We start from the raw sequence: 26,038 nt of genomic DNA, 5'->3' as shown, positions 1-26,038 counted from the left end.
TGACTCCGCCCACCTACCACGTTGAGTTCAAAAAAAGGCAGGAGCCGTGACTTTTAATACGATTTAATTAGGGCGATCAGCCGCACAGGATAATAATTTGAAGTTTCTAAGAATGCCTGGAACGCGTAGATAGAGTTCCCGCTGTAAAAAGACGAGTTCAGATTTCTCTTTAGTGCATCTTTAAAGCCTTTAGTGTAATAGAAGTCTTTAGGTCAAAGAATGTGTTCGCATTCACAGCCCGTAACGACCTTAGGTGGCCTGGGCACCTCAACTCTTAATAATTTGTGGTGTTCATTAATGGGAGATTAATAGGGTAATTATTTAAAGATAATTTATTAGAAACCAGAAGAAAAAACAACCACATGCCACCTGTGAGATCCAAACCCATGAGCTCCGAATTTAGTGTCAGTTGCTCTACCAACTGAACTAAGGCAACAACTGTCCAATCTTCTGCTTACAGGGGTATTAATGTGTAGTGTAACCGAACCTTCAGAGTGTTTACCAGTGCCACCCTCGTTCACAGCGGCGAACATAGCATGTCCTGTATTACTGCGAGTGCCATGCGAAATGTGATCGAACGGTGAGGACGGAAGCTGTGCAAGAACCCTCTTATGCTACCTATGGCATCAAGACTGCCAAAGCCGAGACCCGCCTTAGCTCTATTGAGCAGACAAGGGAAGGGAAAATAGGGGCTCGTTATGAAATACATGAAGGAAGCCAACAGACATTGAAACTAAGGAGCATAGATATTGTTTTTTTTTTATTTTGTGGCATTCATCAGTGGCAGATTAGGTTACAAGGTAATAATTTAAAGATAACTGATTAGAAGGCAGACGCAAAAACAACCATACGCCGCCAGTGGGCTCCGAACCCACAACCTCCACGACCTGGAGCAGTACGAAAAGGCTACATCTAAAGCTGCAGTAAAAATCGGGTGCATTTTGATTACACAAAACAAAACTTTACTGCACTTTGAGAAATGGCTATTTCGAGATGACCTAGCTCAATGGCTGCGTTCTGTACATTGTGCCTGAGAAACAACAACACTTACAGAATGACAAAGTTGCTATTTCGCTGCTTGGAGTGATAGTTTCTGAATATTTTATAATAATGTGCAAAGCATAAACGCCATTGTAAGCGGCGAAAAAAAAAAGGCCCCAGTGGTGTTGTTCGCTTGCAGCTAGCCAAATAATGATGTGCGATTTCATGACGCATTCCTTAATCTCGCGAGATTTACTGCTTGGTGCAAAATACACATTCAGTAGGTGAATTGTGAATTTTATTAGCTGCTTTCCGCCCACAGCTTTCTGCACCATAAAAATTAAGAATATTGAGATGCATAATTATTTGACAGCTGCAAAAAAATGAAACATTCAAAAACCTTAATGAGCCATTATGTGCTTCAAACAAAGCAAAGGCACTTATAGTACTATGCCCTAATTTTGAAACTTTTCAAGATGAGTAGTAAGTGCTTGCTGTGTAGAGAATCAACGTTGACAATTACTTAGAAGTAGGGGTCAGGCGCTCGATATATTATGGTAAGCAAAAAAAATGTCCTTCCACTGGAGCTCCACAATGACCATAGATGGAAAACAATATGCCATTCAGTTCTACTTTCTTACACTTAAAGGGGCTCCGAAAGGGGTTCTGATAAAGTTGCGGCATGCCTGGGAAATTAAAGGATTCTGCTTCACGAATATCCTCCAGCAAGAATATTTTTAATGCGCCTGGTAGAAGCTGACTTATCCAGTAAAAATTTGAATTTCAGCGTCTTCACGCCTTTCCCTCTTCTCTCATCACTTTTTGAATGCTGAAATGTCGGCACTCCCCGGCCGGCCCCACCACCGACATGTGCAGGAATTCCTTGCGGGGCAGAGCTTCCTGGCCCACTGAAGCGATGCGGCTCACTGGCTGCAGCCATGGTAGCTGCCTGACCTCTAAAAGAATCTAACCGATAGCCATCCCTGAACTGGCATACGCAAGAGTGTGCAACAGAGGAGGGTATGAGCATGAAAACCGCCGGAAAGGGCTCGCAAACTTTTGCGTGTGATTGCGGGTTCTGCTGTGTGTAGAAGTATTCTATTTGGCTCAGGTGTTCATAGCAACACAATGAAGTGATTCAGAAAGTTGATGTGCTCTCCTCAGGTGTTTGAGAGCCCCTTTAACAGTGTGCCATAAAAGAAAACAGGCTTAATTAAATAGGCAGAGAAGAGGGGTATTGGGATTGGATACAACTAGTGATCTTGAATTCTTACCTTATGTAAATAGAGCACAAGGTCACGCAGTGTTGCACAAAACATTTTCCACCCACGCTTTCCAAGAGGAGCTGCAATTGTCAATATTTAGATGTTAAAAATGTGATTAGAGCGCTGTGCCTGTTTTAAAATGCACAGTAAATATGCACTGCTTAACCCGCTAATGGGCACATTTTTTTCTTAAGGTACCAAAATGGTCATTTATTACCAGTATTGCTGTCAGAAAGCCAAAAAAATGCTTTCGATGGGCTCTACTCGCCTTACACGAGACACAGAGTGCCAGAAAACACATGACAAGTTAGACTTGTCATGAGCCAGAAATGAGTCTGCTTATGATGAACCTAGCTCGTCCAAGTCTGCAAGGGAGCTGAACAAATTACTTTACAAAGGAGTTCATTCTTGATCATGGCACGCCACAGGACAGAAAGGAAACATGGTTTACAAGAAGCACTTACGATTTTTTTTTCTTCACAAGGCAAGCCTGATCATGCCAAGGTATCATAATTCTATTCTACTGACTGTTATACAGTAGCCGACGGGTAATTCGGACTCCAATAATTCGCACTTGTAGGATATATCGGACCTTGATGAGGCACCGTCAGTCGCCCCATAGAAGCGCATACATATTCGCGACGGATATTTCGGACTTCAAAAGTCCGAAAGTTCGATTTTTCGGACTAATTTCAGTCGCCTGCGGGCCAAAATCGGCCATCTTATCGGCTTTTTCGCCGGCGCAAAAGGCGCCATCTTGGATTGAGGTGGATTTATGCTGCAGCTGGCTTGGCTTGACACACATTCGGTACCTCATTGTTGCCATTAGAGGTCCCTGCGATCTCTGACACTTCGAGGTGGCAGCCAGATTGTCATCACCGCCAACTTGCTTTTGTCGCCGAAGTTGTCGCGGGCAGTTATTGCTTGTCCCATACGTTGAAAATTGGTTGTTGGGGGAAGGAAATTGTGCCGGAGCTATCTCACATCTCAGCGGGAAAGGATAAAGGAGGGACTGAGAGAAGAAAAGAAGAAAGAGGTGCGGAATGGAGGGCTCCGGAATAATTTCGATCACCTGGTGATCTTTAACGTGCACTGACATCGCACAGCACACGGGTGCCTTTGCGTTTCGCCTTCATCTAAACGCGGCCACCGCGGTCGGGTTCCAACCCGGGTACTCCGGATCAGTAGCCGAACGCTCTAACCACTGAGCCACCGCGGCGGGTCTCATACGTTCGCCATTCGCCGTTTCGTTACTTGGGTTTCCCTGACCACGTTGACCGAGTGGCGCTCAGTCTTCACGAAGCTACATCTGTTCGCCGTTTTGTGATTGCGTCCAGCGGTTCCGCCGCTTTGAAAGAAAAGTGCTTTATCTTTGCGTGTGTCTAACGAGCGGTGTGGTGCACACTCGGGTTGTGGACAACATGGCCCCACCGGGTCCGTCAAAGAAGCGTGGGAAGTATTCCAACTAAATGCGACCTTGCTGTCTAGCGTGTACATTGAAAGCACAACCTTGGCACAAATCGTCGGCAGCAAGAGAAATTTTCCGCAAGGTAAAATCACTGACATTTTTAAGCAGATTTCATCTCAATAAAGTGATTTTTTGTACTTCACGGATTTTTCGGACTGTTTGATTATTCGGACCATTTTTCGGGTCCCTTCGAGCCCGAAAAATCGGTCGGTGACTGTATATGCTATTAGCAAGAGAATGCCAGTTAGTGCTTAAATGAACGTGACTAGAGACACTTACTTCTTTTACCACCAGGATCTAGACAGCATTTACGCATCACGTAGCCCTTCTTATATTCAGTGGCACAATTAGGATTGGGGACCTGAAACAAAGGCAAGTAATATAAAATTAAGCAAAAAACTGAATTTGCCAGCTCAGAAAACCTCCACCTCCGCTGGAAACACACAGTAGTTCAGAACAGAAATAAACTCCACCATAAGCATAAGTAACTGGCGGCAACCGGTAGTCTACGTACAGTGAAAAACAAAACCTTTCCATTCAGAAGTGCTATCAACAAACAGATCTGGACAGCCCTAATGAAAGGCAACATAAACTCAATATTTTCATTTGAGAGTAACACTGGGCACTTCAAAAACTGAGAGGTTAACAATACAGTGAGAGCTGCATAATCCAAAATTACTTAAGGCCAAATAAAATTTTACAAAACATTTGTACTAAAACTCAGGCCCCATAAAGGTTGTGTGCACAACTCAAAACCTTCAGGATCCATAATGATTGATTTGGAGAAGAAAGAGTTCTGGCACCGATTTGTTCAAGCGAAAAAACCTCAAAGCAAAAGCATGTTGGATATGATGGTGCCACAGCACAATGCACAGGCAAAAAGAGTTCAAATTGACGAGGAAAACAAAATATCACAAGTCAACATGTTTGGCATTACAATGATAACAATGCACATGCTTATAGTGTCAGACTTTTATGAGGCCCAAAGAAACGGCTTCTTACAGCAACAATGTGTCATTGTATAAAATTTTCAGCTCAGATAAGAAGAAAACAAGGAACTCCCTTGTCACTGCTGGGCCTCATAAACTCAGTGAACGACTCTGCCTTGCAACACATTCTATCAGAAGCACATTGCAGTTGCTTTGGACAGCACTGTCGTTTCTGGGTGTGGGTTTTGCATGGTTAGATATCCTGCATGCTTATGTAATAGTCTAGTCCATCTCTGTGTTTCTTTTCACAGAGCGATTCATTTCATACAGATTCAGCAACCTGTAGTTATGGCTTGGTGTCACACTGCAACAAGCACATGGCATGCAGCCAGAAATGTGAACTCGCACTTTTCATGTTGTTACCATAGAAAGTTGCTCATTGAAACATACTCCATTAAGTTTGAACTTTGCTTTAGCTGAATGATTTCTGATCCCTGCAGAGCTCAAATTACTGTGCATTTTCGGGTAACGGCCGTACTCGTGAACACTCCAGACAGGCACCCAGGTGCCAGATAATGTCAGACTGTATGGGACAATTAAGTAGTTCCCCCGAATATAGCTTGACAATTCAACTGAAAAATGCCCTTTCAGGAAAGGGCTGCAGCCTGCCAAAACTGCAAAAAAAGGGATGGCCCTTATCTGCATACACATGGCAACAAGACACTCTCACAACAGATCTGCATCATGCAACACATAATGCCCACGTAATAGCATTAAAAGACGGTTGCAAAAGTGTGTGCATGTAACATCAAGTTAAACAGCAGCAGGACAAAGTAAGATCTCAGTAAGCAATGTTCATACTTCAAGGAAAGGATTGTGTCCAATAAATCCTGCTGGCCTGGCTTCAGAAGAATTCGTATGATTATCTTGGGCTGGTGCTTCTTGCTCAGAGTCATCACTGCAAAACAAGAACAGCCACCTTGAAATCAATAATTCACAGGCATCAACTCTGTGCCCAAACCAGCTTGAAACTCCTCCCGTATACTTAATTGGCAAACATCTATCATGTGACACTTCATCCAGAGCATGTTTACAATGGCTTCTTGTGAACTACTTTGATTAAGCATGCATTCCTAAGTTATGTCTTCTAGCACCAAGCAATATGATGGTACTTCCTGAAAGTACTTAAGGGGGGACGATAGGCTGAAGAGCCAACTTTTGAACTGCTGCACCAATTTTGATAAAAATTTCACGGATGATTTAGCTTTCTGTTATCGGGCTATATTTTGAATTTCATTACCACTGCCCAAACACAAAAGCTTATAGCTGTCATATAGAGTAATTAGGTGTGCTAGCTTAGGAAATTTGCTATCATTTCAAAAATAATAGAGAAAAACTAACTGTTAGTGGATACCTACCATCTAGGTGGTTTATAGTGCAGGATAAGGCCAATCATGTGTTTTTAAGTAAAAATGTCTTCGCTTTAAAAACGAAGTTCTTTTTTTTTTTGTCATCATATGTCGGACAAGTATAAGAAAAAATTCAGGCATCTAAAAAGTAGCTCAACTTGTTCCTGACAAAATTTCAATCTAGAAACTACCTTGAAAGCAGCTTCTGGTGAAGCAGTTTAGAAATTATAGTTTTTTTAACAGTTTTGTTTCCCCAAATAGTGCAAACTGAGAAAAATAGGTTCAAAAATCTCAGAACATGCTATTATATTTTATGGCCAAAAATAATTAATCAAAGTACCCTACTGCATAGCTTGGGCCTTCTTCTATCAACACGACGCTGCTCTATGGCAACTGGTTCGTATTTTCTTTCTTTTTTTTTAGCTTTAGAATGGTCCAGCACCTTGTCTGCACTCGTGAAATGCTTTCCTTGGTTGGTTGGAGAGATAAAAAAAATACCCAGCATCGAACACAGCCAAAACCAGGTCTAGCTTAGCCAGACTCCGAGTGGTGCGAAAATAGCGTTGGAAAATCACAGGTTTTATATTCGCCTGTCCAAGCTTCTGTTTCAGCTTGCCAGCCAACCAGCAGTTGCCACGGCCAAAAATATGCCCTTCTTTTTTAGTTTTTCTTTAGTGGTCTGTTGTACTCTCGATAAAAGGTATCCCATTACTAGAAAGCACGAAAAACAAACTTTAAAATGTGGGAATTCACTCCGCATTCGGTTTCTTGCCCACTCTGCAGCTGAGTCTTGAAAAAAGCGTTCATAGGCACTTTCGGCGGTGAACACACACCACCGTCTTGTGAAAAGAATTCGTTTTCTTCTTTCCTACCCCGCAGATAATAATCAAACTTGGTGAGACGTTTATTAAAACAGGAATCCAAAACAACAAATTTTTTAAAATGTTATTTTGGTGACAATCGTATTTCAGCCCCGCATCCCCCCTTCAGTGAACAGAACTATCACATCAACCGGAAACAGCACAACTTACAAGAACTAAGATGAGACAAACTACGCTGACTTTCAACTGATGAGAGTCATTTGAAAGTCTCATCTTGGTTTTTGTGAACTGTGCTGTTTCCACACACATGCTGAACCAACCACACCATCATCTATGCTAGTACAATTGGAAGCAATTGTGTATTTTATATGGGGGGGGGGAACCAGTCAAGCTGTCCAGCTTTTTTTCCCCAACCTCCCCCATCATGTTGATGGAAATAAAGGCTACTATTATTATTATTATTATAACTGTCATGCAAGAACAACTTGACATTCTTCAAGTAGACCTTCACAGAATCTTGCCATACTAGCCTGAGACATGTAGAAATTGTACGATACTGTTCAAGCCAATGGGACTGGATGGTGAGCACAGAGGTGATAGGTGCAAATAAATGGCAGCAATTTCACTAAATTTCTGCACGAGGCAGGTAGGCAAACTTTGAGAGCAAACCAAAGTGGCTGCAGCCCGTAGGCTACCAATCTTTCAGTATGTACCCGCCTCCTTCCTCCCTTTGCTTTTACTTTTGCTCTCTTTATATTTACTACTTTAATATCTCTGCCAATTCTGCACATTTACTTAGTAGAGCCACGTGGCTGACTCTTTAGTGTACTTTATAATTCTCAAGATCAATGCAACTAAAAGTGAACGTACACAGCCCATTCGAGTGGTGCCGTCTTGATGGACAGGTAGAGAGCCTTGAGCACATCTTTGGGGAAGTTCTCGCCTTCGTTGAGCTCAGCCAGGTTTTCGATGAACTCCATGCAGGTCATCTTGTGGCCAACATTCTGTGACGGTAAGTACAGCGCAAGCCGAATACAGTCATTCGAAGTGTACAAAAAGAAATATTTGTAGCATTCGGTGTGAAATGAGCCACAATAACCTATTTGTTTCCAGTAATGAAACAATCAACACATGTTCCTACACAACTAGAAATAATGCAACCAAGGATGCTATCACTTACGTAATGGGCCGAAAGAAGTTGCACATTTCACTAGCTATAAGTAAAAGCTGAAAATTTTTATTGAGCAAGTGCAGATACTTAATTACATGGTAAAGGCACCGGACAGAAAAAAAGAAGTGCACCGTGTGTAGACTGCGTCCCTGTTATTACTTGAAATATGACAACACCAAAGCTCAAGAAGTAGGCAATTCTGGAGCCAAAAAAAAGTTCCACTTTAAGGGACACTGAGGAGAACTCTATCAATTTTTTTTTGTTAGCAAAATCTGATAGTTCGGCATTTCATGGTTTTGTTGCCGCTTGTCCGGGCGTGAAAGATGCATTTATTTCAAAGAAATTTGGATTCGAAGTTGAAAAAGTTTTTCCCGCCGCTCTGATTCAAACTCAGGGAACTCTTATGACGACACGGAGAACTCTTATGACGACACAGAACGGAGTGATGTGATCGTGACGTAAACGCAGACTCCGTGATTTCTGACGGCTAGCGGTGCTGTGCGCAACCTTCCTTTGCAAGCCTCAGAGATTCGTGACTTCCATGAAGTCAGGAAAATTCCTCCAAGGTGGCGCCTCTTGTCCAAGGAAGTCATCACGCTTGTACTTGAGAGATTGGCCTGTGGCGGCGATACCTGTATTTTGGTTCTTGCAATTTTCTACATTACAAGAGCTTTGTTTTCAGGAAGAGTGGCGTTTTTGTGATCAGGAGCTGCTATTCTATGGATACAAGCCAACTTCAATTTCTCCTCAGTGTCCTTTTAATGACAAGGGCACTTGGATAAGGGCCAGGAATGCAGACACATAAAATGCTGTTGTTTAACATGGTGTGTGCCTTTTTCCATATTCGCATTAACTCTGAATGTGCACAGAAGCGAGATGGTAAGGAATAAAAGGCCATTTTCAAAAAAGCACCGTGAACTGAATTCAGCGTGGCAACACATTAACCCCCTTAAGAAGTGCAAAAATTGGTATTAAGCTTTTATCAAGAAATCCCGCTTCAAAAAAAAAAAAAATCTGCAAAATGCACATCCTAATGCTACCAGTAACCCTTGCTCATGCTTGGATATAATTCATAAGCCTCCGTGCCACAGAGTTAGATTTCAGCATGTAGTACACAGCTTACTCTGCATCAAGCCCTTCAAATGCAGTTGTATGTTGCAAGAACAGGAAAAGTAGAGGAATAAATGTTTTAGCTGTGGTTCTGTGGGGGTTTAAGGTCCCAAAGCAACTCAGGCTATGAGGGACGCCGTGGTGAAGGGCTCCGGAAATTTCGACCACCTGGAGTTCTTTAACGTACACTGACATCGTACAGTACACGGGCCTCTAGAATTTTGCCTCCATCAAAATTCGACCGCCGTGGCCGGGATTGAACCCGCGTCTTGCGGGTGAGCAGCCGAGCACGATAACCACTGAGCCACCACGGTGGCGTGAATCAATGCTTTCTTAAAACAATACTCCAAAAGAGTCATATGATGTACTCAACTTATACACCACTGAATAGAGTTGAAAATGCACTCTGGTAACAACCACAATCCAAAAGTCTAACTTACTCGCTTCTTTCGACGAGAAAATAACTGGAAAAGAAGAACTCATAATATACTACCATAAAAACGTTAACCATGCTTGCTAATTTCGTTATGTTTCTCAGGCTAAAGAAAAAGAATGAAAAAAGAAATAAGAAGCTTAAACACACTATGCATGCCTGATGGTAAATAAAGATAACCTACACCAAATTTGTCAAGAAAAAGCTACTGTTTCAGGCGGAAATAATCACCAAAAACAAGCGGAAACCACGAAGGGATTGCGATACTCACCTCACTGTGAAGGTCAGTGTTCAAGAGCATTAGTGCGCATGTGAGAGTGTGCACAGCATCTGCAAAGGATAGCTGCCAATTAGCCAAAGCAAATTATACAAAAAAAAGTCAAGTTCATGCTAAGAAGCTCCAAGCATGATAAAAGCTGGTTATGTATGTAAATAATGGTTTTCAAAAGCGGCCAAACCCGACTAAAATGACTGTAAATAGAACGAAAACCAAATAAATACAAGTAAAAAAAATTCTGAATAACATTCAAACACACTTTTTTTAATTAAAGGGATGCTGAGGGCAATTCCATTCAATTTTCAGTCTTATCAAAATTTGATTCTACAGCGCTTTCCGGATACGTTTATGTTTGCCTGCCAGCAAAGGATGTATTTATTGCTGAGAAAATTGCATTAAAAAATCATGCCATCACACGATTAAAATTTGTGACGTTTACACTGAAAAGGACTCTGTGATCACCATTTTGGAGTGCATGACAGCGTAGCCAAGCCTCTGAGATCCGCACCCAAAAGCTGTTGACGCACCTCGGTTTACTTGCGATATTAATGGGCCTGTGGTGATGACACCTGTATTCTATGAGGTAATCTATTGGTACAGGCCAACTTCAATTTGTCCTCAGTGTCCCTTTAATGTAACTCAACAATACATGTCAACCATAGCTTACAGATGCATGCATTTTCTCCATTGTGCTTTTGACATCGAAAAGATCAGATGGGTTTTCCAAGAAGCATTTAATTTGCTCGTTACAAAATCCTGTAAACACAAGAACCTAAGGAGGATCATTTGTATGCAAGTAAGAAGACAGTGGTCAGCCCCTACATTAAAGAGGAGCATGTAAGGATTAAACTATGCTCTGCCCGATGCTCAGGCTGATGCAGGTCACAAGGCACTGGCACAAAGGCCATGTTTTTGTTCTGAAAAGGTCAAACAGTAGCAGCTGAACAGCTAAGCTACTTAATTGGTGCTTCATTCATAAGTTAGACAAATGCTAAGATCACGAAGGAGCCAGCATGAATGGCTCAAGTTTACTTTAGTAGCTTATGCTTCAATATTTTGCATAACCACAGATTATCGCATGACACTTTTAAATAGGCAAACAGTTGATTTGTTAGGAAGAAAAAGCTCAGTAAAAACCATATTATGGATTTATGGGATTTAATGTCCCAAAGCAGTCCAGGCTATGCGAAACGTCGTAGTGGAGGGCTCCGGGTAATTTTTACCACCAGGGGTTCTTTAGCATAGCACTGACGTCGCATAGTACACGGACCTCTAGCATTTCGCCTCCATCGAAATGCGACTGCCGTGGCTGTGGGATCAAATCCGCGTCTTTTGGGTCAGCAGCCGAGCACCATAACCACTCAGACACCATGGCAGCTAAATGAACATATTATGGTCTTAAAGATGAGATAGGATTGCTTCCTAAACCAAACCAATGTAGGCTACAAATGTGAACCAATGCAAGATACTAAGTACAGTAATTTGTTCGCATTTTCACCATAGGTGGCCCCAGGAAAGCACCTTGTGCAGGATAAAGGGAAGAGATCGTTGATTTATGTGCAATTTTTCTAACTATTTCACATCCTAAAAGCAACTCTGGTTTCTTTGGTGTCGCTGCCATTCAAAAATTTGACTTCTTTTTGCCACAAAAACCTCACAACTGAGCACAGTAAATACCTTATATTGTTCCCCACTAAATTTCACTTCAGGACACTTCGAAGTAAATTTCTGCTGTGCAGTATGAAAATGACAGTTTTCCTAAATCTGCAGTTTTGTCCAAAAATGTGAACTGAGAAAAATGACTTCCAATATTTGATCACCTGTGATTTTGTTTGATGAACTTTTTTTTCATTTAAAAGGCCTTGCTGCATAGATAGGGCTTCCTCCTCCAATGTGATAAGGTGTACTAGCAAGTGCTTGCAGTTTTTATGGCTTATTTTTCTGTCTGGGCTGTAGGCAACTTTTTCCAAGCTTGGAAACTCATAGAAATATGCTGAGCATTAAACATAAGCAACATATGCAGCAATAAAACCGAAATCTTATGAGCAATAAAGGATTCATTCTCAAATGCTATGTGATGCGTTTTCACTAACCACTGAGTTAGTTCTGTTTCGCCTACAAATTGCAGCCCGCAAGGCCAGGATTATAATATTATTGCTTGGTTTTTTTAGTGGATTTCTCCTGCAGTCTTGCAAAATGCCTGAAAATGCCAGAAAGGGCAAAAAACTAAAACTTGGAGTACGCTTAAAGGGACTATGCAATAAATTAATTGAGATTATGTAAAGCAGACGAGAGATAGGCATTTCACCACTCGTCACCCCAAGGCAAGAATTTTTGAGCTAGCATCAATAAGAACCAAGATATAAACGATTAAAAATTACGCTCCTCCTCTCCGCCCTCAACTCGTACACGCGGGGCACCAGACAAAAATAAAGAAAACAGATCTGGGACTGGGCCCCGCCCATGAATACGTCATCCGCTGACGTTCTTTTTGCAACTTCCGGTTGTCGCTCCTAGCACCCCAGCAGCAGCGTCGGCGGCGTGATTGCGGCGCACGTCGGGTTTCTCTGCTTGTCGTCTGTTGCAGTTGGCAGTAATGGGCCCGGACCTCGAGGCGTGACTGCTCGCTCTTACGGCCGCGATGGGCATCAAGCCCTACGCGTTCACGCCATATCGGCTGAACACCAACGACGACAGTAGCGACTCGGCGAGCCACTGCGAGTGGCTCCGGAACTCCCGACAGAAGGAGGCGGCAGAGGAAAATTGAAACCATATGCGCGAAGGCAATGTCCTGGCTCGCGCTTGCCCGAGAGGTTCGCGCGGCGGCACGAACAGACGATTTTCACGGCTACCGAAAGTGTGCCCGTGACGTCGTGGCTCCAGCGAATGACAGCGTGTGGTGGCCTGGTGACGTCATGGGTATAGTGACGCCTTTTTCCACGATTTTAGTTTCAAAATCGGTCACTACGAGCACACCGATCGGCCCGCGAATTTCGAAAAACACGGTTTTTAAAAATTCATAATAAATTGCCGGCTCAGTTCCGAAGACTCATGCTTGGTGTGAACGCTTCTCAGCATCATTTCTAAGCATTTAAAACATTTACAAGCGATTTTTTATTCATTGCATAGTCCCTTTAAGCTTTGCCTTTAAGAGTGGAACCCGACAGCGTGTTGCAGCACTCCCACGGAGTCCACGGAAAGGCATCGCCGTTCGGCGCGACGCCTGGCCCGTTAGACAAATCGCTCTGCTATGTAGGGTGAAACGGACGCGCGGAGCGGCAAACCACGTAGAAGCGCTGCCAGGCGCCTTGCCGAAACGCGCGGGACTCAAGTTGCAGTCGTAGTTCGTCGGCACACCGTTCTTGACAAACCCGATGCCACGAACGCCAGCATAGCTTCCACGCCGAACGAACGGGCAGCAAGCCACAAGCTTTGTGGTGAATGCGCTTTGGATGTGTGCTGCGTTGTTCGCCGCTCGCCGTTTGATTCCTGCGTGCCCGCACGGCCCCACTGCGCCCCAACGAGACGAGCGGGAAGTGCTGCCGTCGCGCGCTATCTGTTGGGGCAATGGCGTACATTGCGAGAAGCAGAAGGAGGGATTTTTCGCTCACGGCCAACGCCGCCGACGACACCGGCTTTTCTGCAACACGGGGCCCTTAACGCTGTCGCGTTAAAATAAACTACAATATGCCTGTTTGCCACTGTGCACAACGTTGGAAATGACGTCTTAAGACACTGCAAGCAACACCTCACGCGTCACCCTTCACCGGAGAATTCATTTCTAAATTTCTACTGCACAAATCATAACCAAACTTGGAACCATGTTCCTGAATATGTTTATGAACCTTGTATAGCAAAAAATTTTTTTTTATCGAATGCACATTTTTTTTGCCCGCATCCCCCCTTCTGAAAGAATCTAATGTTCCCTGCCATAATCTGGAAATGTAGCAACTGGCGATACCCATCATAATGTTATAAATGACGACTACTTCACTTTTACATCAGACACAGCATGCGTTTTGCTTTTTGTTCAAAGTAAGTAATAACAGAAAATGACTGATGCTGGGTACGGTACACGGAATGATTCTCGCGGGTCACTGCCACTCACGGTAATGGCCCTGGGTGAAACGAGAGGCGTACACACGAGCTCTTCCACGCGATAGCTAGGCGGGTTCCTGTGAACTCCAGCTCCCGATTCAGAGGCAGCAGCGCCGTGGCTTCGCATGCCTGTGAGCAGAGCGTGTTGCCAGAAGCGCCGGCTAGCTGCAGCACCCGCGGGGATTACGTCGCAAGGATGAGCGCTGACGTCCGCCGTAAGCCAATTGCGTTGGGTGTGCTGATAGCAAAACACATTGCGGGGCCAGTTGGTGATGCATTCTTTCAAGAAAAGCAATTCAGCACTACTCTTCAGCGCAGAAAGAGTAGAGCTGCATTACTTTTCCGGAAAATAAAAAGGCGTGCGAACCGTCCGGCGCGACACTTTACTTGAGGCCACTCGCCAAGAGATAGCCTCTAGATTGGCAGCACTCCCTTACTCACGCAGCCTAGACAGCGTTGGAGCTTTTGGAAAAGATGCGACGTTTCAGGCTCTGTCGAAAGATCAGAGTTTATCCAAAGCCAAAGAATTAACGGCAGCGGCGGCAGGCACTATGGTAGCACCAATTGGCGCACCAATCCATGCGGTCCATTTGCACCCTTCTTGCATGGGGCTGTAGGGGCCGACACCGGCTGTATGGAGGAAAAATAAACGACGGAGAAGGGGGAGTACCTTGCGACTTGAAGGCGCCAGGGTTGCAGTCGAGGTAGCGCTTGGAGAAGTGGACCAGCACGCGCTCGCGCTCCTGGGTCTCGCCGATGAGGCAGAACCGGTGCAGGAACATGCGCAGCGCCGTGTCCAGGGTCCGCCCGGAGAACTCGAAGAAGCGCAGGTACTCCTCCGCCACCACCCGCGCAAACTCGTTGCTGCGCAGCGCGGACACGCGCGCGTCAAGGGCAGGCTCTCTCTGCCGCTGCGTGTCGCTTCTTTCCCAACCACAGACCCACGCAGTGCCCACGCTATACTTACGTTCAAGCCAGCACTGCCAACTACACACCGCCGCGTCAACAGGTATATCGGAAAGCTTCGCGAACGACACGACAAGCCGTGTTGGATGCTAAACAGCTGAGCGCGCATGTACGCAAACCCACGAGGGCGTTGGCGCAGAAAAAGCGACGTCTACAACAGGAACGGCGTGATCTCCGCCTCGTATCCGCGGAAGGCGTCGCATTACGAAGATCTCGGTTCAGAAGAAGAAACGACCAATTGGCACCGGTCAGAAAAAAACAAACAAAAAACGGTAGAGGTTTAACGTAGTTAAACCGAGTAGACATGTGAAAGCAGGAGTTCATTCTTCGATTGGAGGGGACACTTTCGCTCCGCCCTAAGGGTATGACGCGGTATCTTTAGTGGGTTAATGCCCACGTGTGCAGAATTGGTCATTCTCTATACTTAACATTCATAGATGGCGGCGAGTCCTCATACACTACCAGCGCAGTGGCGCAGCGGTTAAGCGATGCACCACTGACAGGTGGCTGTTTCTATCATAGCCACCGGCAAAGATGTTGGCCTTCCCGAGCAACCTCCCGCGCAGCTGGCGCGACGCTCCTCCGAGCTTAACCGAGTAACTCGGGTAAGCGGCGTCACTGCTGCTATGCAACGGCACAATTGAGAAAGGAAGACCGGACGGTTGACAAGATTCTTGGTCGGTGTTGGCGAGCGTATGAGTGAGCGTAGCTTTCGCACTAAAAAAGAGCAAAAAAAAAAAAAACTCGAAACCGAAACCACAAAAGTCGAAGCTATGTCTCGGATAAACAATCTTCTGTAGTACGCGCGTACTATCGCTACTGTCACGACTTTAAGCCTCGACTTTATGCCCTTGCGACACGCGTTTTACGCGGAATTTGGACTGAAGAGGACACCGTAGTAAACGCGTCATGTGGAAACACTATTACAAAGCTTTTCACGCTTCTACGCGCTGTCAATGGCTCAATAAAAAAAACGAATAAATGCGCTCCTATAGCTGCAGGCTCCAAACACCGTAAGGGACACGAAACGCAGACAAAGGTTTTTGCAGGCATGACACGCAAGGCTCAGTTCGTTGAACGCTCCCCACAGGTCATATATACGTATGTTAGAAAGGGGCTTATACGAAGAAAGAAAAATAAAAGTGCCCCGCCCGCCCCGCCTGATGAGGTCATATAAACAGGGTGTTTCACCTAAAACTTTCAGCAATCTTTAAAAATAGGGTTTTTGTATTAGAATAGCGCTTTTTCTGGCATAGCATCGTCAGCGGTGTAGTATATCAGAATACAGCTAAAATGTGCTAACAGCAGGCTGGTTAACTAATGATTGAATAGTTAACTTTTAGCTATTACTGTTAGTCTCCTTATTTACTGAGAGGCGTGTAGCCCACCGTAAGGGATATCCATATCAGTTTTCAGAATTCCGAAAAAGCAGTTATCCTGGGCGCTGTGGCCCAACAAGGTTGCTTTGCCAGCAAGCTTCTCGAAAGCGCATCTATTTTGGCCCGATGTAGCCAGAATTTGTTGGGCCACAGCGCAGAGGGTAACCGCGTTTTCGAAATTGTAAAAACTGATATGGATATTACTTACGGTGGCCTACACGCCTCTTAATAATTAATGAGCCCAGCAGTAATAGTTAAAAGGTTAATTACTCCATATTACTTAATCAGCCTGCACGTCTTAAGGCACTGCACCGCTAACAATGCTATACCAAAAAAAGCGCTCTTGTAACTCAAAAATCCTCTTTTAAAGAATCGCAGAAAGTCTTAGGTGAAGCACCCTGTATATACATATATGCATGATGTGATTTTCTTGCGAACAAACAACGCAGTGTGTAATTAATTCAGTGGTCAAACGCAGTACGAGGCAAAGCAGCCGATAAAATTCCACACCGCGGCGAAAACAGAATGGCACTGGCGTGGCGGCTCAAGAAAACGATCCGTTTGATAACTTGGGACAGTTGACAGTGTTCGAAGCATGGAACTCGGCTTTCCTGCACTGCACTGCCCTAGTGCCGCCAGAAATAGCCGTGCCAAGCTGGAAGCAGACGCAGCCTGAAGATCACGCCCGGCTACTATGGCTGATTGCATCGTGCTTGTGGGGAACGGGAGCCTCCCGCCCGATCAGTATTGCGGGCGCCACCGCCATACATGTATGGGGATCGAGACTTATACGCGAAAACGATGGTTTGGTTCGGTTTGTGGGGGTTTAACGTCACAAAGCGACTCAGGCTATGAGGGACGCCGTAGTGAAGGGCTCCGGAAATTTCGACCACCTGGGGTTCTTTAACGACGAATACACTCCGCGTTACATATGAATGTCGGGACGACAACAACGGGCGCTTTCCTTAGACGCACTCAAAAGCCCAAACTTAACGCGCGACCGCTTTTGACGCTTGAAAATACGTTGTAAACACCGCACTTTGGGCAATTAGAAAACAAAGCCTGTTGATTACACACTGCAGCGTTTAGGAAGCCGGGCCTACCTTGTTGTAAAACTCTCCGTAATAAGGACCCAGGACAGTGTACGTACATATGTGCCTATAAACAATCACTGACAAAAAAAAAGCAATGACATTATGCAGTTTTTCAAAGTTTGCAATAAACAAGAGCCGCCTTAAATTACACGTTGCTCGGCAGAATGATCGAAATTTAGTAAAACCCTCGGAGCCAATAACATCACGGGTAGAGGAGGCAGTGCTTTACATCAATAAACGAGACGACGTAGCCTGCGCAGGAATAACTTGTCCACCTTTCTATGCAGTAAACTTAAAACGAGGGGAGGAACACTGAACAGTGTACAGGCCCCGCCCGAAGGCTTAGAGCAATCGAGGCGCTTTCACGCATATGCCACGCGCTCCGAGCGAGCTTAGAAGAAAAAAAAAAGGCAAATAAGTCAAGTGCACAGCTACAGCGCGCAGCCGATTTACCAATACACGGCAGCAGCAGAGGACGCACCGAGCAAAGCCAGGCCGTCTTATCTCGGCGGGAGAGTTTTCGGTGCCGTCTGCAACGCACGCGTTGGAGACTGCACTCGCCCGGAACGGAATCGACCCAGAGGGAGCGGCGAGAGGCGCAACCAGTCCGACATTCCCCGGCACGCGATACGAATTGCAGGCCCTGTGAATCAAACTACTGCCAGGAAGCAGAACGCATTGACGTGTGCTCCCATTTCGAGTTTTTTTCCCTCTTCCAAATTGCGTCCTTCCGCTATTGAGCCCTCTTGCGGTGGAATACAGTGCGCACGCACGCACGCACGCACGCACGCACGCACGCGCGCGCGCACACACACACACACACACACACACACACACACACACACACACACACACACACACACACACACACACACACACACACACACACACACACACACACACACACACACACACACACACACACACACACACACACACACACACACACACACACACACGTATGTTCGTTCTCCGCCGCACCCCAACCACCGCCGATACAAAGCAAAAGGCGCAGTTATTCTTCTCAACTTTCGTAAGCCACTGCACGTACTTTCGCGCTGCGCCGCTTTTCGAGGGATAACACTTCGAAAGCCAAGCGCTGAACGGGAGCAGCTCTTGGCTGCGGCGAAGTGATTTCGCAAATCAGTATTAGCATTCTCAAAGGCGATAACACGGCAGAATAATAAGAAATAATAAGAACCGGCAGCTCTTTTCGCCATGGAGTGTTATAATCACTGGTACTAGCAGAACTATGCATGCTACCCGACCATACGATAATAAAAAAAAATTAAGACTATTCCTGTCATACAAACACATTCGCAAAGTCATTCTTTCCGAAGACGATACGCGAGTGGAATTGGCTGCCAGCCAGTGCTGTGGAAAGCCCAACCACTGAATCATTCGTTGAAAGCCTTCAGTTGTACTTCTCTCAGCCACGTGTAACTTACTTGCTACACTATTTTGTCAATCCGCGCGTGCATTTCCTCGGTTGTTTGTGTCGATTTGTGGAGGCAGTCTTGGTGTACCGTGGTTTGTTTTTCGCATGTATTACTTCTCCCACTCTTGCTTACAGCCTCCTTGAGGTTAGCAGTATTGTATAAATAAATAAATAAATAAATAAATAAATAAATAAATAAATAAATAACCGCTCAACGCTATTGCCTAAAAACGGCGTAACAACTCAATCTTCCACTGAAAGCACTTTTCATCGCAGCTTTCGCAGTAAGGAGTAGAAGCTAACCGACTAGCACCACGCCTTACAGTGTTTATTCCTTTTTTTTGGGGGGGGGGGGGGGGGGGGGGGGAGAGTAGATGAGTGAGACGCATCCAACCTCTTTACAGAGCAGGATGTGCGAAGGATATGCGGCCAACATACAAGGAACAAGTGGGCTCGGAGCTGTCAATCTCAATCCGGTGATTCAATTTCCGCCAACTCAACGTTACGGCACGCGCCAGCAGCGAAAAAAAAAAAAGAATCTTTCACCAACACTGTTTCCACTTCGAGTTATTGCTCAACTCGCTCTCATCCTACCATCAATGCTAGCCGTCCAGGTTAGCTCAGTTGGTAGAGCGACTGCTCCGGCGATGCGGTGGTCCCGGGTTCGAATCCCGGACCAGGACGAATTTTTCTTTTAACTACGAAGTTTCTGAGAAAGCTGTTTAGCTTTCCTCTGTAGCCGTACGGCTTGCGCCTGGGTGGGTGCCAGAGAGTAATTTGCTCCCTCGTTAAAAATGAATCTCAGCACCCGGCTCTGACACCAACGTCCCGCGTTTGTTCAGTCGCGTCCATGGATCGGACGCGCACGGAAAAATGGCAGCAAACACGACGCGCTGCTCCCATCCGCCTTGCGGCGCATCTCACTGAATGAGCAGACTCGCCCGCACCGACGCCGGACGAATCGCCAGGACACGGGTGCGCTTCAAAGGAAGGCGCCTACATGCACTGGACGAATGAATGCTGCGTGGAGCGCGAAGGTAAACGAACCTCCTGCTCACGGCGGCGCTTTTGGGCGGGATCGGGTATCGCAAATGATGCACCAGCAGCGAAGAAAAAAGACGCGGGGGCAAAAATAGAAAACCCGAAGAGAGGCGCGATATGACGGCTGCGCAAGCTGCACTTTGCGCCTGCCTCCAGCGAGAGCGTGCAAACACACAAGCGGACAACCGGAGCGGCGACGTGCGTGATGTAAAGCGTTACCAGTCCCAATACGAGAAAAGCCGCCGGTGCGAAAGCGTGTCTGTCAGTATACTCGCGCTCGCAGGTGGTACAGAAAATCCCAGGATTGGCAATAAAAATAGAGTAACTTCATCAAGCGGCCGTATGACGCACACAGCAAGCCGAGCACCGCCACCCCGGACAATCCTACACACAGAGAGAGAAGTTGTTGCCAGGAAGAAAGAAAAGTGCACAGGCCTGCTCACTGGCTCTAGCCGAGCTACAATCGCTACCACGTGCAGATAGTAGGAGAGCTTAAAGATGGGATAGAAAGACAGGATAGTAAAGACGCGCTAAAGACAAGGCCGATCCAGGAGGCAGTGCAATATCGGGCCAACCGGTGGCGGGAAAGAAGCATCCTTCAAACTCTCCGCCACATTTCCAAAAATAAGCCCAATTGGATCCGTAACAGATACTCTACGGGGTACGGACAATCCTGCCAATCCAATCCTACATATCTCGTTGGTGTATATATATAGCCGCCACTGGCCGACCTCCATGTGGCGCCAGTTTTCCCGACATTCGTGAGGAATTTCGACGCACCCGCTTGTCGTTCAAGCGTTCCGGGTGGTGTCATAACATTTCTGGTTGCACATAGTTTACACCTGTTAGTCAGTCTGGAGGCTAGCTTGCAACAGGGATTCGAACCGACGACATATGCGCCTTCAATTAATTGTATGCCTTCACAGACTTTCGTACCAAAACTGTGACGCAACCGTTCGTCGTACAGCGTTCCGGGTGGTGTCATACGCGCCCGCGTGCGTGTATGGGTGGTGTCACACACTTGGGATACAAAAATAAACCCATCGTCTGAAATAAACTCAGTTCGCAAACCGCAGCCAAGTCCACGACATGCTTTCGCATTCCCACACGTAAGCAGTCTTAAATGCCTCTGGCGATTTTTTTCCCTATTTTTAACCTGAAAGCCACAGCGCACACCTTTGTACATGCGCACAGGGACGGGAATGCGAGTCATCGTCACAAGAATTCAGCCTAGATTTAATGCCTTCAGCGGCTCCCTGCTTAATTTAGACCAGTGCTCGCATACGCACAAATTTTCGCTGTCGTCAAAACACGTTTCATACAGAAAGAAGGACGTGACGAAGGCAGAATCGATGAGTGCTCGCGTGAAAGCGCTGAACTGCTCCATGTAGCAAATAAGGTAATTTGATGAAGGGAAAGCGTGAACTGCACCAGACTGCTCCGCCTGAATCGCACAATTACGACCGGCTGCGACGCGAGGGTAAGGAGTTTCTCCAATCAATAAACAGGAACACCCACTGCGGAGTATGATGGTATCGTTTACGAGTGGCCTATGGCTGAAAATATTTCACCGTGAATACTTTCGTATCGCTCACCTACCATGTCTGAAAAAGCTATATCGAGTCTCACAGGCAGCGACAAACGCCACCAACGCGCACTGCAGAGCGTCGGCTGCCTACACTATAGTATACCCCCGTCTCCGGGAAGTTTCTCACGTGAATATCCCTGCAAAAAAGAAAGCGATCCAAGCTAGTCGGAAGTCCTCGCTACGACCACACTTTAAAAGCTAAACACGATATGGGGCCATTGTTTGCTCACTGTCTCTGTCCCAGCCTTTTCAGAGCCCTCACGTAACGCCGCAGACGTCGTTTTTTGCGCTGAAAACACGCGTTACCAAGAATACGAGCTTGTACTGAACTAGTTGGTTTATTACTCTGTGTAAGGTTTCTGGCGACAGCCGGTGGTCTGATTCAGCTGCGTATTCGGACAGGGCACCTGCAGCCGGGGTCCCTGCACGGCGATATGCATCTGGGTTCCCACGGCCGGTCCTCGCGAGGTTTATTGGATTCGAGACGGAGGATTCCACTGCCGTTTGTAAACCTTGTTCGCGGACGATCTACCGTGCGGCCCGGAGGCAGTTAGCGACCGCCAGAACCGAGCAGCGGGTGACTCACCCCTTCAACTATGCCTGCTCGCCGGCGCCTCGCCCATTCAGACTTCCCGCAAGACGTGTCTGGCTGGAGCGTGAGAACTGTCGTTCAGACGCGAAGACAACGCTCTCTCTGGCGGGGCCGATTGTCCAGCGGCACCCTCTTTCTCCGGCGAAGCATGTGACGGGGGCGTGTCCCTATGTGAAGTGGTGTGTGTGTGTGTACGACAACGCAAGTTAGGCCACGCCCAACCTGGCGAAGACTTCCTCGAACCTGGGGAATCCTAGGGACCGGACCCTTTATAAAACCGGACGACAAGTGCCGTGAGGGAAGAATCCTCGATCATCCTCAGATCTTCTCAGATCCTCCGACCTTCCCCCATCACCCTCCAATGGGTTCCAAAATCTTGTAAATAATGTAAAATAAACCCCCTGTACAGTTTCCTTCATAACCAAGTCCGACAACGTCATTCGGAGAAGGGACCTGCGGCGCTGAAAGAGTCAGCTCACTCAAGGACCCCTCGTCCCCAACATCTGCGAGAGAAGCAGCCGAACTTATACATACGCACAGCAGAAAAGTCGAGACAACGACGGCGGCATGCGTGTTCCTGCAGTGCTTCGTAAACACGTTCATGATGCTGTCAATAACCTTTATCAGTTGCACCAAGGACGCGTCGTCTGTTGCTTTTTGTTTTGTTTTTTTAGCGTCTCGCTGCCTTCGATAGGTTTTCGTTACAAGAGCGAAACGCGCGCTTTTTTTGTAAGTAAAGGTACGCCCAACGGATTGGTTTCGAAATTAAGAACCGGTTATGCTGCACACAAGTGCACCTCCTCCTCGCTGAACACGACACTAATCCTCAAGAGTTCTCGGGTGCTAAGGGGCTGTAAACATCAGGCTCTTCAAGAAACTGAATTCACCTATAGCAGAAAGAGAGAGAGACCGGCAGTTGACAGAATAAGGTTGACAGGAGTATTCCGTACAGAGAATGCTTCATCGAAAACAAAAGTACAACAAAAAAGATTTCTAACGACTGCCGTACTCTACTTTTGGGCGGGCGATCAATAAAAAGTATTTTTTAATTGGTGTTTTGAAAGTACCCCATGTATAAGCAGCAAAATAAGCGCTAGTTTATTGGGTTTACAGCCGCATAATCAGCTAAGGCCACCCATGCGTCAAACACAGGGCTAAAAGCGTCATGCCTTCTTGGCTAAAACTTGCCAATCGCTTCGAAAATGTCTGACTTCACTTAAAACCCTTGCACCTCTTAAAATATATAAAGAGAAACGACCGCAGGGGCTTACAAGTACTTCTTTATCGAGAACAAAACTAGGCTGGAAAGGCATCCATTCTTGACAAAACTTGAGAGAACAATTTCATTACAGATCTTAGAGCTCTTTGCAGGCTAACAGAGTATGAATCCCTGTGGTAAAGACTCCACAATTTTCACGCGTGGACTTAAATTGTTTCTCGGGCATAAAGTCGTGCGTGATGCAACTGTGGCCAATAGGCGGCATAAAATAGCTTCTAAAAACTGCTACTAACGCCTGGGTGATTTCCCTTCTCCTGAGATGGGTTTTACATATAGTGAAGCTTGTGCGTTACTTTAAAGGTATGGGCCACATTCAAATCTCTTTTTTATTATGATTGTTTTAAATGTGACCGGTTAAGCTATGAATTGGAGCGGTTAATTCAGCAAGAAGCTGTCATATGGATCTAAGCTTCATATCCCTATGGAAAGCTAAGTAAGCTTATTTGTCTGCCGATCCGGATGCTTTCCACCTAGCGCCCTTTCAGCTATACAGCGGCGCCGATGCTCGGTTTGACCGCGAAGCCTAACGGCTGGATCTTGCCGACGCTTCTCGCCGCCTTCTTTGGTGACGTCGCGAACAGACTGCGCTGACGATGATGTCCCTTAAACAGCTTCTCGCTGTAAAAAAGTCCTTTCTTGCTATCCCCTCACGCTCTTTCGTTTCCCTTCTTCATACTGCCTTCTATCCTTTATTTCCGCTGCCCCAGCTCAGGTGCCGCCGATACAGTGATGGTAGATGCCAGGCTGAGCAAAAATCTTTTAACTTCCTTTTTATTATATTTTTTGATTGATTAAACACTTACTACTACTACTACTACTACTACTACTACCGTAAAAAAGTGATTTTCTGCACACCTAAACATTGAGAATTATACAGCAAAGAAATTATGTTCCTACCTTATGCAGTTTGGATGTGAGACACATTTGGAGAGCACTTGCCCTCGTATTTTGAAACCGAAACTAAGCAGTTTTCGTAGCTGAAATTTGTCATTTTTCTTTAGTGTGGTATATACCTTTCCAACACCTAAATATCTGATGTTAGTAATGTTATCTGCTATCCTCAGCTTGGTTAGGTTCATAAAGAATCTCAGAAGGACCACAAGAGCAATGTACGCCGCTTGAAGACAGCACGTGGACTCGGTGGAAAAGGAAATTCAAAGCTATGCCGCGATTGATCGACTACAGAACTTCTACAGCACTGCCACACGACCTAACGTGGGTGACCTTTGAGGAATGAAGCAGGCCGCACTGACCAGTCCCTCTCAATCCAGCTCTACACGGGAGCACCTAAGGCACAGCCTGTACCACTTGGGTTGAAAAGCTGGCTGAAGCACAGGATCAGGGAAGCTGTGCGCACGAAAGAGGCCTTCCAAACAACGTAGTGAAACAATGTCAAAGCTGTACACAGTGACCTCTTCTCGACTGGACTCCTGTCTAGGTGGCCACGTTGCCGAAGAAAACATGAAAATGAGTGTCTGAATGGGCCTACGAACCAGCCGTTTCCCAACCTGCATGATGCTTCAGGTCACTTCAATATGGGAAGCAGACATAACATGGATACCGCTAGCTTAAACCAGGGTACTACATCACACGGGCTTGAATAAAAAAAAAAATACGATGAGCACTGGATACAAAGGGCTTTCTGGCTCTGTTCCAAGACGAATAAAGTGGTCAGTGGCGGAGCACTCATTTTGTGAACCCGCACTGATGCGCCTCCAGCTAGGAGTCTTCGTGGCTCAAGTACAAAACCTAAGACTGCTATTTAACACTACAGTTCCAATGATCTCGCTCCGCAGCCCGCAAATGCGATTGGCTTGGAGCTATAAGAGAGGATGGCAGCTTGGCGGTTTTCCTGGTTTTAGGAATGTCGCAATAGCGGCCCTTTTCTGATTACTGGGGTATTTTGCCTATATTTCATATTTCATTAAATGCATTTGAAAGTGCTCTATAGCGGCTTTAAAGAAGATGAGAAAGCATGACAATAAATTTCACCCAGAGCCGGTGCTGTCTTTCTTTTTTTTTTATGGGCAACCTGGAAACGATGAGGGCACATTAGTAACGGTATCAAATCACACTGTGTACTGCACCTTCTATTGCGCGCCTGAGGTAAGTGTTCAGTTGTTGGCAAAAACAACACAACGCACATTTTTTACGGCACAACGCTGTGTATCAGCTGCAGGTTGAAGGATTCATGCGAAAAACCAGCAGGTTCCCAGTGGCAAAGGGATTCCAGACCAGTACTCCCCGCATATGGGGCAGATGCCCTGCCAGGTCGGAGATGCCGCCATTAAATCCAAAGATGGCATTAGCCTCAAAGTGCGCGTTTCCAGGATCGCAGCGTACATGTTGCAAATAAAACGCGCTACTAACTTCAAAACATGCCTTGTTCAAATTTTGGAACACGTACGACGTAGTACATGTTACAGCGATGAAATAGATGTACACTTGCACAATAAGCCTGCTGTTTTACGCGCTCGCCACTTCTCAACACTTAGGAAGGTTTCTTTTTTCCTTCCACGATAATTTTCCTAGTCTTTGAAAAAGTGCTCATAAAAAAAAATAAAACCTAACAGTATGCCAAAGGATTCTTATTTCCTCTCCATAAAATACAAAACGCTGAGGATCAAATGAGCCAACATGCAAAGTGGTCCCAAGTTGCGTTTTATTACTACTATTTCCCCTCGGACTGCATGAGCTTC

The 26,038-nt window shown here is 45.9% G+C and overlaps 1 protein-coding gene and 1 non-coding gene across 2 annotated transcripts in view; one reads left to right on the top strand and one right to left on the bottom strand.

Annotated features, from left to right (window-relative positions):
• Positions 1-26,038, bottom strand: part of LOC144115117 (uncharacterized) — a gene marked incomplete in the record, with an annotated part of 149,375 nt that overhangs the window by 27,340 nt on the left and 95,997 nt on the right. The window contains 7 exon segments of the mRNA XM_077649281.1: positions 2,256-2,326; positions 3,994-4,075; positions 5,505-5,601; positions 7,744-7,877; positions 9,595-9,618; positions 9,859-9,917; positions 14,633-14,826. Coding sequence (XP_077505407.1) covers positions 2,256-2,326; positions 3,994-4,075; positions 5,505-5,601; positions 7,744-7,877; positions 9,595-9,618; positions 9,859-9,917; positions 14,633-14,826 — 661 coding nt within the window.
• On the top strand, positions 19,449-19,522 carry TRNAA-GGC (transfer RNA alanine (anticodon GGC)). The gene has a single exon. It is a non-coding gene; the product is annotated as a tRNA-Ala (tRNA).

The sequence above is a fragment of the Amblyomma americanum genome, chromosome 1 (assembly GCF_052857255.1).
Source record: "Amblyomma americanum isolate KBUSLIRL-KWMA chromosome 1, ASM5285725v1, whole genome shotgun sequence".
Classification (NCBI taxonomy): domain Eukaryota; kingdom Metazoa; phylum Arthropoda; class Arachnida; order Ixodida; family Ixodidae; genus Amblyomma; species Amblyomma americanum.
The sequence above is the reverse complement of the archived record's forward strand: the minus strand, read 5'-3'. Positions and strand labels throughout refer to the sequence as shown.